The following is a 13903-nucleotide window of genomic DNA, read 5'->3' as shown; positions in this document are numbered from 1 at the left end:
GCAGTCCCCAGATCTCAATATTGTTGAACATTTATGGTGCATTTAAGAATAACAAGTAAGGAGTCGATATCCTCCACCATCATCACTACAAGAACTGGAGAGTGTTTTAGCTGAAGAATGGACACAAATTCCTTTGGAAACAATTCAAACTTTATACGAGTCCATACTTTGTAGAATTCAAGCTGTAATATATATACATACATATACACATATATGTATATCTATCTATCTATCTATCTATCTATCTATACATACATACATACATACATACATACATACATACATACACACACACACACACACACACACACACACATATGCATATATATACATAATTAAATATCTGTGGTGTGTGTGTGTGCGTGACTATATACACCCGTGCACTCACATACACATAGATTATTTAGTTACATATTGCGAGCTGACAGAATCGTTAGCACGTTGGGTGAAATGCATAGCGGTATTTTGTCTGCTGCTACGTTCTAAGTTCAAATTCTGCCGAGGTCGACTTTGCCTTTCATCCTTTCGGGGTCGATTAAATAAGTATCAGTTACGCACTGGAGTCGACTTCAAAAAAGTCACCCAAGAGAAATACATTTTAAATACCTATCAAGTGCTGGGACATATCCTGTTTCCGCTAACAGATCATGCAACTTGCTTCGTCAGTCAGCTTCAGCAAATTAGCTGGTAATGAATGTATGATACGACGATAGAAATCTAATTGGAGGGATGGTGGTGAGGCTAAATTAACCCAAATATTAGAGGAACTTTTTACCCCGCTGAAATTTATTAATGAGAAAACCAGTGTTGTGGATTGTCAGAATCGTTAGAGAGCCAGACAAAATACCCTGTGTTATTTGTTCCGTCTCTTTACGTTTAAAATTCAAATTCCGCAGAGCTCAACTTTGCCTTTCATCGTTCCAAAGTCCATAGAATAAAGTAACAATTAAGACTAACCACTCTCACGTTAATTGTCTGGCCTTGTGCCTGTTATAGAAGACAAAATAGAGCTTGCATCCTCATAATCCTCGTTTCTTCGTCAAGGCATTGAGAAAGCTTAAACAATAGAAAACCATACAGTAAATCCTCGAGTATAGTCCGCCCTTGAGTATAATACGCAGGGGATTTTTAGGGGGATGTACCTCTGAAAAACCTAAACCTTGTGTATAATACGCATCCCTTCTCTAACTTGAGTCAAGGAGGTCTATATAACGTCCTTGGTTTGTAAACATATATACGGTAACGTCCTTTATTATTATTCTATATATGACATAATGCAAACGTGTAGCTTTTTTGTGCACTTTGTTAGCAGAAAATAAAAAATAACAGTAATAACGTCAGTGAAAAATAAATATTAAGTAAATAGCCTTTCACATATTTATCACTATCAGTTACAAAAGCAAAAGCAAACACATTTATTCAAATCCTTTCAGCATCAAATAACTGCTCCATTTGTTCCTCCGTAAACATGTCAGCATCATTGTAGTGTAAATCTCCGTCATCGTCAGATTCATAGTCAACATCAGAAAATTCGCTTTCATTTATTTCATCTTTCCATACAACGTCAACCAGTGCAGGCGATATACAACACTTTTATTTTAATAAATGTTGCTTACGGCAAGTTATGGATGATTCTTTTATGACTTCATTGCTTTCAGGCTTAGCTTAAGGTATTTTCGCGCCCGACATCACAAAATGCGTCTGAATAAACGTTGCCGGACAGCAAATAGAGACTCGGACATTACTTAGAAAATATTTTTCATTTTTAACCTCGTATATAGTACGCACTAGGGATTTTGACCTCTAAATTTTTTTGAAAAAATGCGGATTATACTCGCGGATTTACGGTATCTTAATTATATGAAACTTAAGGCAGCAAGTTGGCAGAATCGTTAGCATGCCGGGCAAAATGCTTAGCGGCATTTCGTCCGTCTCTGCATTCTGAGTTCAAGTCCCGACGAGTCGATAAAATAAGTACCAGTTGAATACTGGGATTGATGTAGTCGACTTATCCCCTCCCTCGAAATTGCAGGAGAGTGAAATGGGAATTAAAGATGTCCATAGGCCAAAAAAGAGAAAAAAAAAGAAAAATGGTTGAGAACCACTGATTTAGAAAGATGAAAACATTTACTACTCAAATTAACGCCACTGGAAAAAAAGAAAAAAAAATTATAAATATTACCAAGTCAAGGAATCCTACGCATCCCCATTTGTCTTTTTTGGTGGAGTGTTTGTAGTGTTAAGAAACATTCATTGGCCCGAGGTCATAGCAAAAGTAAGATATTCATTCCTCAATGCCGAATTCTGTTTCCGCTAAGCAAAGACAGATATGCGGAGCAACAGATTTTTCAGAGCCAGGAGCTATTTGTACTGACACGCGTTTTCAATAAAATTGGCGGACCGGATATGGCACGCGGACCGGATATGGCACGCGGATCGTGATTTGCGCATCACTGGTTTATGTTATAGTTAATTAATCATTGTGTGTGTGCGTGTGTATATATATATGTGTGTGTGTGTATTTGTGTGTAATCGATTAATTCGATAAAGATGTATGAAGAGAATGAGAAGGAGATATTGAGAAGTCAGTGGGATTTTGGAATCACCTTCCTTCAAAGTCCCTTACCTTATATGAAAAGAAAAGGTTGGTTTCTTTCATTTGTTTAATAGTTTAATAACTGTTTTGGAGCATCTTTTTAATAGTTTAATAACTGTTTTGGAGCATCTTTTTAATAGTTTAATAACTGTTTAATAGTTTAATAACTGTTTAATAGTTTAATAACTGTTTAATAACTGTTTAATTACTGTTTAATAACTGCTTAATAATAGTTTAATAACTGTTTGATAACTGTTTAATAATAGTTTAATAACTGTTTTGGAGCATCTTTTTTTTTATGTCTGTAAAACCTTTTTACCCGCAAAATTTCAATTTCTTTTTCTTTACATTTTTACACCCTCCCAACTTATCTAGCATTTTCCTTTCCTGTGAAGTACGGGACTTCGAAGGACACCTATTTCTAAACTCCGGCGTTGTTATACATTGGTTTGGAACACTTCCAAATATCCATACATATCCACGTATACATAGATACCCACACATAAATGCAGTAAAAAAAAATAACAAAGTATAATTGCAAAAGAAAAAAAAAAAAATTAAGTCAGAAAAAGCGAGTTAGCAACGTACCTTATCACAGGTATATAAATAACGTAGGGGGAAAATGTCCGTGTTTCCTTGGTCGAATGTGATACCACAATGAAATATATTTACTTATAAAGAAAAGAGACCAACGTCTTATAATATCTGATGCTGACAATTCTTAGCACTTGTTACAATCGTGACATACATGCCCAGATTAAACTTTACATTAACTTACAGGAGCTATTTGTACTGACACGCGCTAAGTGTGAAGGTGTATGTTTACATATGTATACATAGGACATATATTCTATATAATTATATATATATATATATATATATATATATATATATATATATATATATATATATATATATATCTGTGTTTATAGGCAGGTTATTATGTATATGTATGTGTGTGTGAGATGTAATTTTTAAAAATCACTCCCACGACACGTGCTGACGAACCTTCCCTTCGTGAATGTTTAAGTCAGGTGTTTTGTTTTTGTTGTTTTATGGGTTTTTTTTTTCGTTCTTGTTTTTTTTTCGTTCCTGGAGTTGTCTCCTACTCCGTTGTTTCTTATGAAATTTATTCGCTTCTTCGTCGTCCACTTCCTCCTACTTCTCCTACTACTGCTCCTCCTCGTCGTCGTCGTCGTCGCCTTCGTATAATGACAATCGTTCGCAGATGAAGGCATAAGACAATTTTTTTAAGAATAAAGGTGGGTGGAAAGGAAATCAAAAGCGTCGTGGTGGTGGGGGGAGAAGAAAAAAAGAAAAGAGAGTAACGGGGCGTGGAGAAGTCAGGAGGCAATGATCTTCAACACACATACACACACACGCGCACGTACACACAGATAGACACACAGATAGACGCACATTGACAGATAGGCGGTTACTCTGTACACATATTCACATACAAACACGTGTGTACACCTGAAAACATTCGTTAAGCACCGATAGAAATTAGTTATATTTTTGCATGAACAGTCTGCACATGTTTGAATGTCACCTATTTATTAGTCTGTTTTTTTTGTTTTTTTTTAGATTCGCATGCATACACATATATACTTATACACTGTCTCAAACTTATTTATATATATATATATATATATATATATATATATATATATATATACAAACTTATATACTCATACGCACACACGCACACACACACACACACATACACACACACACACACACACAATCGTGCTTGTGTGCACACACCCAAGTACCCATGTGTGTTTTTATGTGTGTGTGTGTGTGTATATTATATACACAAACCCATTATATGTGTGTGTGTTTGCGAATGCGTGCGTATGTAAGCATGCATGTATGCTATGCAATACACAGATAAATCTATAACTCAATGTACGCTAATTTGCACAAACACCTACTCACAAGTACATGTATAATAGGTCCATACCTACGTATGTATGTATGAATATATGTAAGTATGTATTGTGTATGTATGTATGTATGTATGTATGTATGTATGTATGTATGTATGTAAGAGTGTATATGGATGGAAGTGTGTATGTGTATGTATGTATGTATATATATGTTTGTATAAATGTGTGTCTATATAATGAAAGTATGTAATGAAGTAATTGAACTGTTTACACTTTTAATACGTTCGAGACGCGATGACATTTATGTTATATATGGGAACTTATTTCGATGTTAATTACTCTGTTGTTCGAGGTTCCTTTTGGAATGAGGAGAAGGCGAACAACAACAACAACAACAACAAGAAAAATTGAAGAAAATTAAAAGCCGGTGCCCATGAACTTCGTGGCACCATTTCACACTGGTTACATCGTTCAACTTGAACTTCAGTGGTTTAAAAGCGGTTGGCTTTGGGCGTAGTTAGCATTTCCATTGAGGAAATTAATGCATATGAAAATGAATTCACCATAAGCCGTTTAATTTACGTAAATATATATATGTGTGTGTGTGTGTGTGTGTGTGTGTGTGTGTGTGTCCTCATTAAACTTTTAGCACTTAGTTTCTGTCATTGGATTACGGCCATGCTGGGGCACACCGCCATGAAGGGTTTATAGTCGATTAAGTTAACCCAAATAGAAATCTTTTTAAAAGCCTACCACTTATTCTATTGTTCTCTTTAGTCGAGCTGCGAGTTTACGTAAACGAACAAACACCGGTTGTCAAGCGAAGTGGTGACAAACAAACTCAGACACGTATAATATGCATGTATGTATGTATATATATATATGTATGTATATGTGTGTATATATACATATATATATGTATATGTGTGTATATATACATATATATATGTATATGTGTTGACACCTGTTGTTATGTCCTGTTATTATTTTTATTGTATTTGTGTAACATTGTCCATTTTTTCCCGTCCTTGTTTTTGTATACATTCGCTGCTTTCTTCCAAGGAATTTAATGCTCTTAGCTTAGTTTTTCCTTGGGGCTGACCAGATTGGAGCAATATCGAAAATAAGCAGCTGAAATTGCAAAGATAATCTGGATCTCGACTGAAGAAAGAAAACTGCGAATGACCTGTCCTTGTTTTCTTTGTATCGTCTATCTGGATGTTTTGTTGTCCCTTTAGTTGTATCACCTAACTGTCTGGATGCTTTGCGTTCTTGTCCCATTTTGTATTATATATATAGTTGGGAAGTTAGATGCTCAACCACACAGCCACACTTGCGGATATAGATGATAATATATATATATATACATATATATATATATATATATATATATATATATATATATATATATATATATATATATATATATATATATATATATATATATATATATATATATAGTAAATCCTCACCCCCAAAAAATAAAGAAAAAAGAAACGAAGAACACAAAAAAAAAAAAACAACGCGAGGACGTGGTACATGTAAAGTATTAGCAGACGTTCAGGGAAGAAAAGAAAGATGGATTTACGTTTCGAGCAAAGCTCTTCTTCAGAAACAGAGGAAAGTCCAATAGAAAAGGAAGACGGAAGAAAAAAATCGCCAACGATTCACATATGGTTACATTGTCTTCGTCTGTTGTTTTTTTCGTAAATTCTCCCCCCCACCTCTCTCTCTCTCTCTCTCTCTCTATATATATATATATATATATATGTATGTATGTATGTATGTGAATATATATATATGTATATATATGTATGTATGTATATATATATATATATATATATATATATATATATATATATATATATATATATATATATATATATATATATCAAGAGAAATGTACTCAACTTCGTCCACATCCTCGACACTCTCCATATCCGGATCGGCAGCAGCTCCATGAATGCCTAGCAATAGTTCAACTTCTGTGCCAAAGTGCATAAATGCTTTGATAAAGTTTTGCCGTTGTCTGTCGTGATCCTGGTCAGCTTGTCTTGCAAATGGAACTCGTAATGAGAGTCCACCATATCCTGGGCGAGAACATCAAAGGTGTGATATTCTCTGAGTTGAGAGCAGGTCAGGACGGCGTGTTGTCTTGGAGTCCAGCCAGTGTGCCTTCATCTCCAGGTAGGAGTTGTTGTGGGCCGACCAGCAGTCCGCGGTGGTCGCCACCCAGGGGGACATCCTTGAGCAATCTGTAATTAAAAAAAAGTTAAATTGTAAAGAGACATAAGCTGTAAAGTTAAAAACTTAAAATTATATATATACTGTACACACACACACACACACACACACACACACACACACATAAACTGTAGCAGGGTATGGTCAAGTCCTACTAAAAACAAAAAAATACCCTTTCATCTGCATCTCCATGCAAGCGGTAATGGTCTTTGTGTGCACGTGGTCTGTACAATTTTTCGCAAGTAGGAAGGAGGCAAGACATTTGATCGCAGTATCTTATAACCATATTTTGTTTATAGAAATCACACAGATTGTAGCTGTTCTAAATTCATGGAAATTATTGCTTATAATTTGAAGCATTGTTATTAAGTTTTTGGAAATAGTGACATTACCTTGATAGGTGACACATTGGTGGTGGTGGCGGCGTGAATATTCGTAATGGGGGATGGAATGATGATCGGAATTTGATAAGTTCAGAACTCAAGGTTCGTTTATTCGTTATTTCATTAAAGACTGTTGTTTTGGCTGTGCAGACTTAATCATATATATATATATATATATATATATATATATTTGAAAAGATTTGTAAAAGTACTACACGAGTAAGTAGATACTGAAAATGAATAAAAATGAAAATGCCACTTTTTTAAAACATTTTTTGGGTGTTTTAATTAATTTACATGTTTCGGCTTTTTTGAAAAACTTTATCAGAAATGAATATAAAATATGTGAGAAGAGAAAAGGGCTATTAATAAAATAAAATTGAAATTAAAATTAAGAATGACATTCATAGTTTACTGTTATTTCTTGCATGCGCACGTGGTCCTTTCCTTGAGTACTGAAAACATGGTAATTCCAACTTGTTGTTTTAGTAGATTACTACTACAGATAGTAGTAATCTACTAAAACAACAAGTCTGCAAGGGATTATACCAACAAAGGTTCATTTTTCAAACCTTAAGTATACAACGCAATTACATCCCATCATGCACTTGGGAAACTTAGAGCTTCTTCGCATTTAATTCCATCACAAAGGTCTTGTCTTTGACGCCGAGGTAGCTTGTGTGCCTCAGTGACTCCGCGAGCTAGGCCAGCACATCACATGCTTATTGTAGGACCTCACATGCTGGGCAGGTTAGGGACAGAGACCAGATTAATATGGACCATGGGTTTGCGTATGACCAACTCCTCTATCTAGAAAAGAACCAAATTTACAGAAGCATCGACGACCATTAAAAAACCAACAAGGGAAGAGAGGACATCCTAAAATACCAGGTGGAGGAATACTGCGGCAGAAATAAAAAAAGCAGAGATCCAACTGGAGAGAAGCAGAAAAGACAGTACAGAGTCTGTTCTGAGTAAATAGTGAAGAAAAGTGGTAATTGGCCTGCTTCATAGGGATTGAAGGACTTAAGTCGTAAGTCATATGTAATTGCGTCATTTAACTTAAATGCTTCGATGTCATCGGTTGGTACGCCGCCTGCTTTATCATAGGAAATTTTATTAACTATTTCTGAATCGTTGCAAGCAGACATCACTAAGCTTCGAAATTCTTGATATTCATAAGCCTAGCTAGAGCTAGTTAGTTCGTCAGCATCACTTTGAATTTTCCCACCAAGTTGAGTAGCGTAGAGAGAAACTCGCGTTGGTTCTGTGTGTGTGCGTGTGCGTGCGTGAGAGAGAGAAAGTGAAAGAGAGAGAGAGAGAGAGAGAGAGCAAGAAGAAGAAGAAGAAAAAGAACAAGAAGAAGAAGAAGAAGAAGAGAGAGAGAGAGAGAGAGAGAGAGAGTGGTATCCAGTGTATACATAGATTTGATTTCTGCGCTTGTGCATAAATCAATTATTGTTACGCATTGATTTATGCGTAACTTTAATTGATTTATGCACATGTTACGTATTGATTTATGTATACGAAGGCGCATGGCTTAGTAGTTAGAGTGTTGGACTCATGATCGAAACGTTGTGGTTTCGATTCCTGGACGGGGTGATGTGTTATGTTCTTGAGCAAAATACTACATTTTACGTTGCTCCTGTCCACTCAGCTAGTAAAACGAGTTATCCTGTGACAGACCGGCATCCCGTCTTGGAAGGAATATATGCACCAGAGAAATCAGGAAACCGGCCCTATGCTTCTTAAGGAGTATCGCGGACTAACCATTGATTTATGTGTACGACACAATGAATGTTGTTATTGTTGGTCGGTCACAGGCGGATCATGATTGAGGAGACTTTGCAGCCGTGGTTAACCAGAACCGTAGGTAAGGGGACCAACCCTTGGGATGGTCTATCTTGGGCAAAGTTTTATGGAGGCAGCAACTTTTGCTTTGCTGTATAAACCCGTATAATTGAGGGCGGGCGCAGCAAACTTAAGGGTTGCTCCAGGTGGTACTCTCGTTATGTCACTGTAGTTAACCCGTCATTTTGAATATATTGCCAAATGTGTCCTTCCTCTTCTTTTTTAAGATGATAGGGTGGGATTTTTAAGGCAGATTTTTGTGGTTGATTTGATTTCTTTGCAAAAGTGTGTGTGACAGAGTGTATGCATATGCATACGTGGAGCGTTCAAAAAGTAGCCGATTTTATTATTTTTCCCCGCCAAAACTAATACCGCGAGAGCAAAATCCTTAGGGTGAGAGGTGACTCCACCCTGCCTGCGTATGCATGAAAATTTTCGTGCCGGTAGGCCGTAGCTGTTCTAGGGCGTTACGCCTAGTGTACAGACGTGTAGTGCGCACTCGTCCGATTTTCGTTTCCACGCTAGATGACTGAACACATCGAGCGGAGATATTGCATCAAGTTTTGTCAAAAGCTTAGTGATACTCAAGCTTAGACCATCCAGAAGATTCAGCAGGCTTTTAGCGATGATGCCATGGATAAGACTCAGATCAAGAAGTGATGCAACTGCTTCAAACCGCGCTTCACTGGAGAGCGAAGTACACTCAGGCAGGCTATCCACAAGCCGAAACGAGGAGGCGATTGAGATGGTTCGGCGAATAGTTATGGAAGACCGTCGTGTAACAATCCAGGAAATTGCTCATGAAGTTGGAATAAGCACATGATCTGTGCATTCCATTTTAATGGAGGATTTGTGCATGAGCAGAGTGTTGGCAAAAATTCGTCCCGAAGATGCTAGCGGAACAGCAGAAGAAACTCCACATGGAAATCGCTCAGGACATGCTGGACTGTATAAACCACGACCCAAAGTTCATGAAGGCCATCATCACTGGTGATGAAAGATGGGTTTATGATCTCTACTCGATGCGTTCGGTCACTTTGCGTGAAAACGAAAATCTGACGAGCGCACACTACGCACCTGTACTCTAAGCGTAACAACCGGAAACTGACGTGGCCTATCGACACGAAAATTTTCACACATGCGCAGGAAAGATGCCGCCACATCTCACCCAAAGGATTTTGCCGTCGCGGCATTAACTTTAGTGGGAAAAATAATCGGATACCTTTTGAACGCACCTCGTACGTTTCTGTGAGTGAAAGCGAAGTTACTGGAAAGTGGGATGGGAAGTGATTTCATTGGTTGAATTATGTTATCCGATTTCAGTCAAGTACTAGAGGGTATTGATGTGATACTTTACCTGATCTACTTTCTGCATATGTGCTGTTAAATAATACAGAATTCCAGCGATGCGAAAAATTCTGATTATTATGTTATTTATTTATTTATTTATTTATTTATTTATTTATAGGTTTCAGCCAAGTGGCTGTGGTCATGCTGGAGCACATATATATATATATTTTCATGTACATATACACAACAACTGCTATTTCTTATTTGCTTAGTCCTAGAAAGTATGAAAAAATGGTTAATATTTCAAATGTTGCTTTATTTACATTTATTCGAATGCCAAACAATCCCTCTTGACGCATAGCTACGATGCTCCCCCACTACTCCTGCTCATGATCAGAGATGCACATATTGTCAGCCACTAAGGGACATGATCAAGTGGTTATGGTTAAGTAACTGACAAGCAAATCTGTGGTATTGAACAGAATATTTGCAATGACGATATTTCTGGTTCAGTGAGTCAACGCTGAATCTGTCTGAAATGTAATGAAAAATAAGTTAGTTTCAAGACATAGATGTTCACGTCACAAAAGCAAAGTTTGAAGGGAATAGCAGTTATTTCCTTTGATTTCTAGATAATCCACGGCTCTATACTTTGAAATGATTAAACATGATCTACTATTATTGCATACATACCATGTTCAGGAAACTTTTTTACCACTTCTATATACCACTTGCCTCGAATAATGGAACTGCAACTACAATATCATGATATATCTTATATTCTATTTCTACTTTCATTCTCTTATTTCCCTCTATATTCCCTATCTCCTCCTTTTCCATAATAATTCTTTATTTCGAACTCAAATATTTACCTCTATTTAACCATCTCACATCGACTCTGATGAAGGGATATACATAATATCCCAGAAACAGCTGTAAGACTATATCTATATATTTTTCCTTATAAATGTCCTGAAAACTCCTCACAGCCTTGGCTTTGTTATCTCATTTTGCCTAATATATATATATATGTGTGTGTGTGTGTGTATCTGTGTGTGTGTGTATGTGCGTGCGTGCGTGCGTGCGTATGTGTGTAAAATAAAGATTTTATTGCACAGTGTATTAACCCTAATAGAAACGTTGAGCATACTGCATGCTGAATCTTAAGATCGCATACAGTTCTTTTACCGGTTAACTCCTGAGATCTACTCCTCAACTTGGACTGCATCCGTATTAGTTTTGTTTGAAAAGAGCAGACTCGTAGTTTATTTTATAAGACATTTGTTTCAGTCCAGCTAATCCTTTGCATGTCTTTAAGTAGATTAAAGCTATTCTGTTTACAGAGATTATTTTTTTATTGCCATTAGTTGTTTCTCACCAAGTAATAAAAACAAATTGACAATTCTAGTTAAGTGTTATCCTCCATATATTCATGAATTCACTTGCATTTACATTTGTCCGAGCATGCTGATGTGAGAAAGTATGCTTGGATTCATATTTCTCTTTACATGTACGTAGCAGTGTCGTTTTTCTATGTATGCGTTCTGGAAGAGTATATGTATGCGTGTGTCGTATGTGACTGTGTGTATGTGAGAAATATATATATATATATATAAGTAAATATGAGAGTGATAGTATTATCAAAATACAATCACTAGTGGCAAGCGAATATCAGCCGTACGGGGAAATTAATAAGATATACATATGTATAAGCACATGTCTTATATATATATATATATATATATATATATATATATATATATATATATATATATATATATATATATATATATATATATATATATATTAATAATGATAATATGACAACAAAAGAATGAATGAGACCTCGATATTATGTACATTGAGGAATTTATCTATAAATATGATATGTGACAATTAGTTGGTTGTCATAATAAAACTCAGAGTTTCGGATGCCAGGGCTGAAGTCTGCTCCGGCATCTCATCAGTTATTAAGACAAACAAAAACGCTATGAAAAAAGCTGTTGAATAAAGGGAAATTACTCCAAAGGCGTAGGGAAAGTAAAACTTAGTTCATAGAATCTGCATATGCACATATACATACACGTACGCACACACACACACACACATGTATGTATGTATATATATATATATATATATATATATATATATATATATATATATATATATATATATATACATACTCACACGCATGTACATATACGTACAAACACACACACACACACACATATATATGTCTATACATATGTAAACATACATACATACATACAATATACGTATGAGTTATTGTATTAGTCATTAGAATGCGACCATGCTGGGGCACCGCCTTGGAGAATTTTTTTAGTTGAATGAATTGGCCCCAGGAGTTAGTTTTTTAAGCTTGGTACTTATTCTATCGATCTCTCTTGCCGAACTGCTACATTACAGGGACGTAAATACACATGCACGGACACACACACACGCACACACGCGCGCACACACACACTTACACACACACACATACGACGGGCGTTTTTCACTTTCGGTCTACCAAATCCACTCACAAGACTTTGGTCGGCCCGAAGCTATAGTAGAAGACACTTTCCCAAGGTACCACGCAATGGGACTGAACCCGAAACCATGTGGCTGGAAAGCAAGCTTCTTACGACACTGCTGCGCCTACATAACTATTTTTTAAACTTTATATTCTCTCTCTCTCTTTCTCTCCACACACATACACACGTGCGCGCGTGCACACATACGCACTCACACATACACACACATATATAGTAATTTAAATGTCCATCAATACGTTTTATGCATTTAATTTTAACACAAATATTCTAAAGTGCATGAAACAGTACGAGAGATTTTTCTCGTTACTATATAATTTTGGTAAGGCGGTGAGCTGGCAGAAACGTTATCGCACCTGGCGAAATGCTTGGCGGTATTTCGTCTGTCTTTTATGTTCTGAGCTCAAATTCCACCGAGGTCGACATTGCCTTTCATCCTTTCGGGGTCGCTAAACTAAGTACCAGTTGCGTACTGGGGTCGATCTAATCGACTGGCTCCCTCTCCCAAAATTTCAAGCCTTGTGCCTAGAGTAGGAAAAAAAAAAGTATATAGTTTTGGTAAGGCCGTGAGCTGGCAGAAACGTTAGCACACCGGGTGAAATACTTAGCGGTATTTCGTCTGCCTTTACGTTCTGAGTTCAAATTCCGCCGAGGTCGACTCTTCCTTTCATCCTTTCGGGGTCAATAAATTAAGTACCAGTTGCGTACTGGGGTCAATCTAATCGACTGGCCCTCTTCCCCAAAATTTCGGGCCTTGTGCCTAGAGTAGAAAAGAATATAAAATTTTGGTTTGGCTATCTTCAAGCTTAATTCATCGTTTTAGATTGTTGTTTTTTTATTTTTATTTATTTATTTGGCGAGGGTGAATGTGCAATGGAGTGGAAGTGGGGACTGTATAGATGAAATGGAAAAGATATTGAGTCATTCTTTCACTCCTTTCACCTACGATTGGTTTTTCTACTTCCAGCTTCATTGTGAGAAATATTCCAGAAATTTCTCATACAACCCGTTTTGTTTTACACTTAACCAAAACTCAACTTGACATTCTTCCTGTTTTCTGGAACAATGAAAAAAAAAAAAAAAAAACTCACGAGA

The 13903-nt window shown here is 36.5% G+C and overlaps 2 protein-coding genes across 3 annotated transcripts in view; one reads left to right on the top strand and one right to left on the bottom strand.

Annotated features, from left to right (window-relative positions):
• Positions 1-3420, bottom strand: part of LOC106871237 (uncharacterized) — a 33539-nt gene extending 30119 nt beyond the window's left edge. Inside the window, exon 1 of one of the 2 annotated variants that reach the window (XM_089365881.1) lies at positions 3185-3420. The gene's annotated coding sequence lies outside the window, so the exon portion shown is untranslated. Of the gene's footprint in view, positions 1-2182; positions 2323-3184 lie in introns of those variants that run through there. The other variant, XM_089365882.1, reaches the window with a different exon arrangement.
• LOC149132016 (uncharacterized) overlaps positions 2427-13903 on the top strand; it is a 30706-nt gene continuing 19229 nt past the window's right edge. The window contains exon 1 of the mRNA XM_089365883.1: positions 2427-2644. Coding sequence (XP_089222009.1) covers positions 2551-2644 — 94 coding nt within the window. The 5' untranslated portion in view covers positions 2427-2550. The remainder of the gene's footprint in view (positions 2645-13903) is intronic.

The sequence above is a fragment of the Octopus bimaculoides genome, chromosome 18 (genome assembly GCF_046866305.1).
Source record: "Octopus bimaculoides isolate indiv1 chromosome 18, ASM4686630v1, whole genome shotgun sequence".
In the NCBI taxonomy this organism is placed as follows: domain Eukaryota; kingdom Metazoa; phylum Mollusca; class Cephalopoda; order Octopoda; family Octopodidae; genus Octopus; species Octopus bimaculoides.
This window is presented reverse-complemented; position numbering and strand designations above follow the sequence as displayed.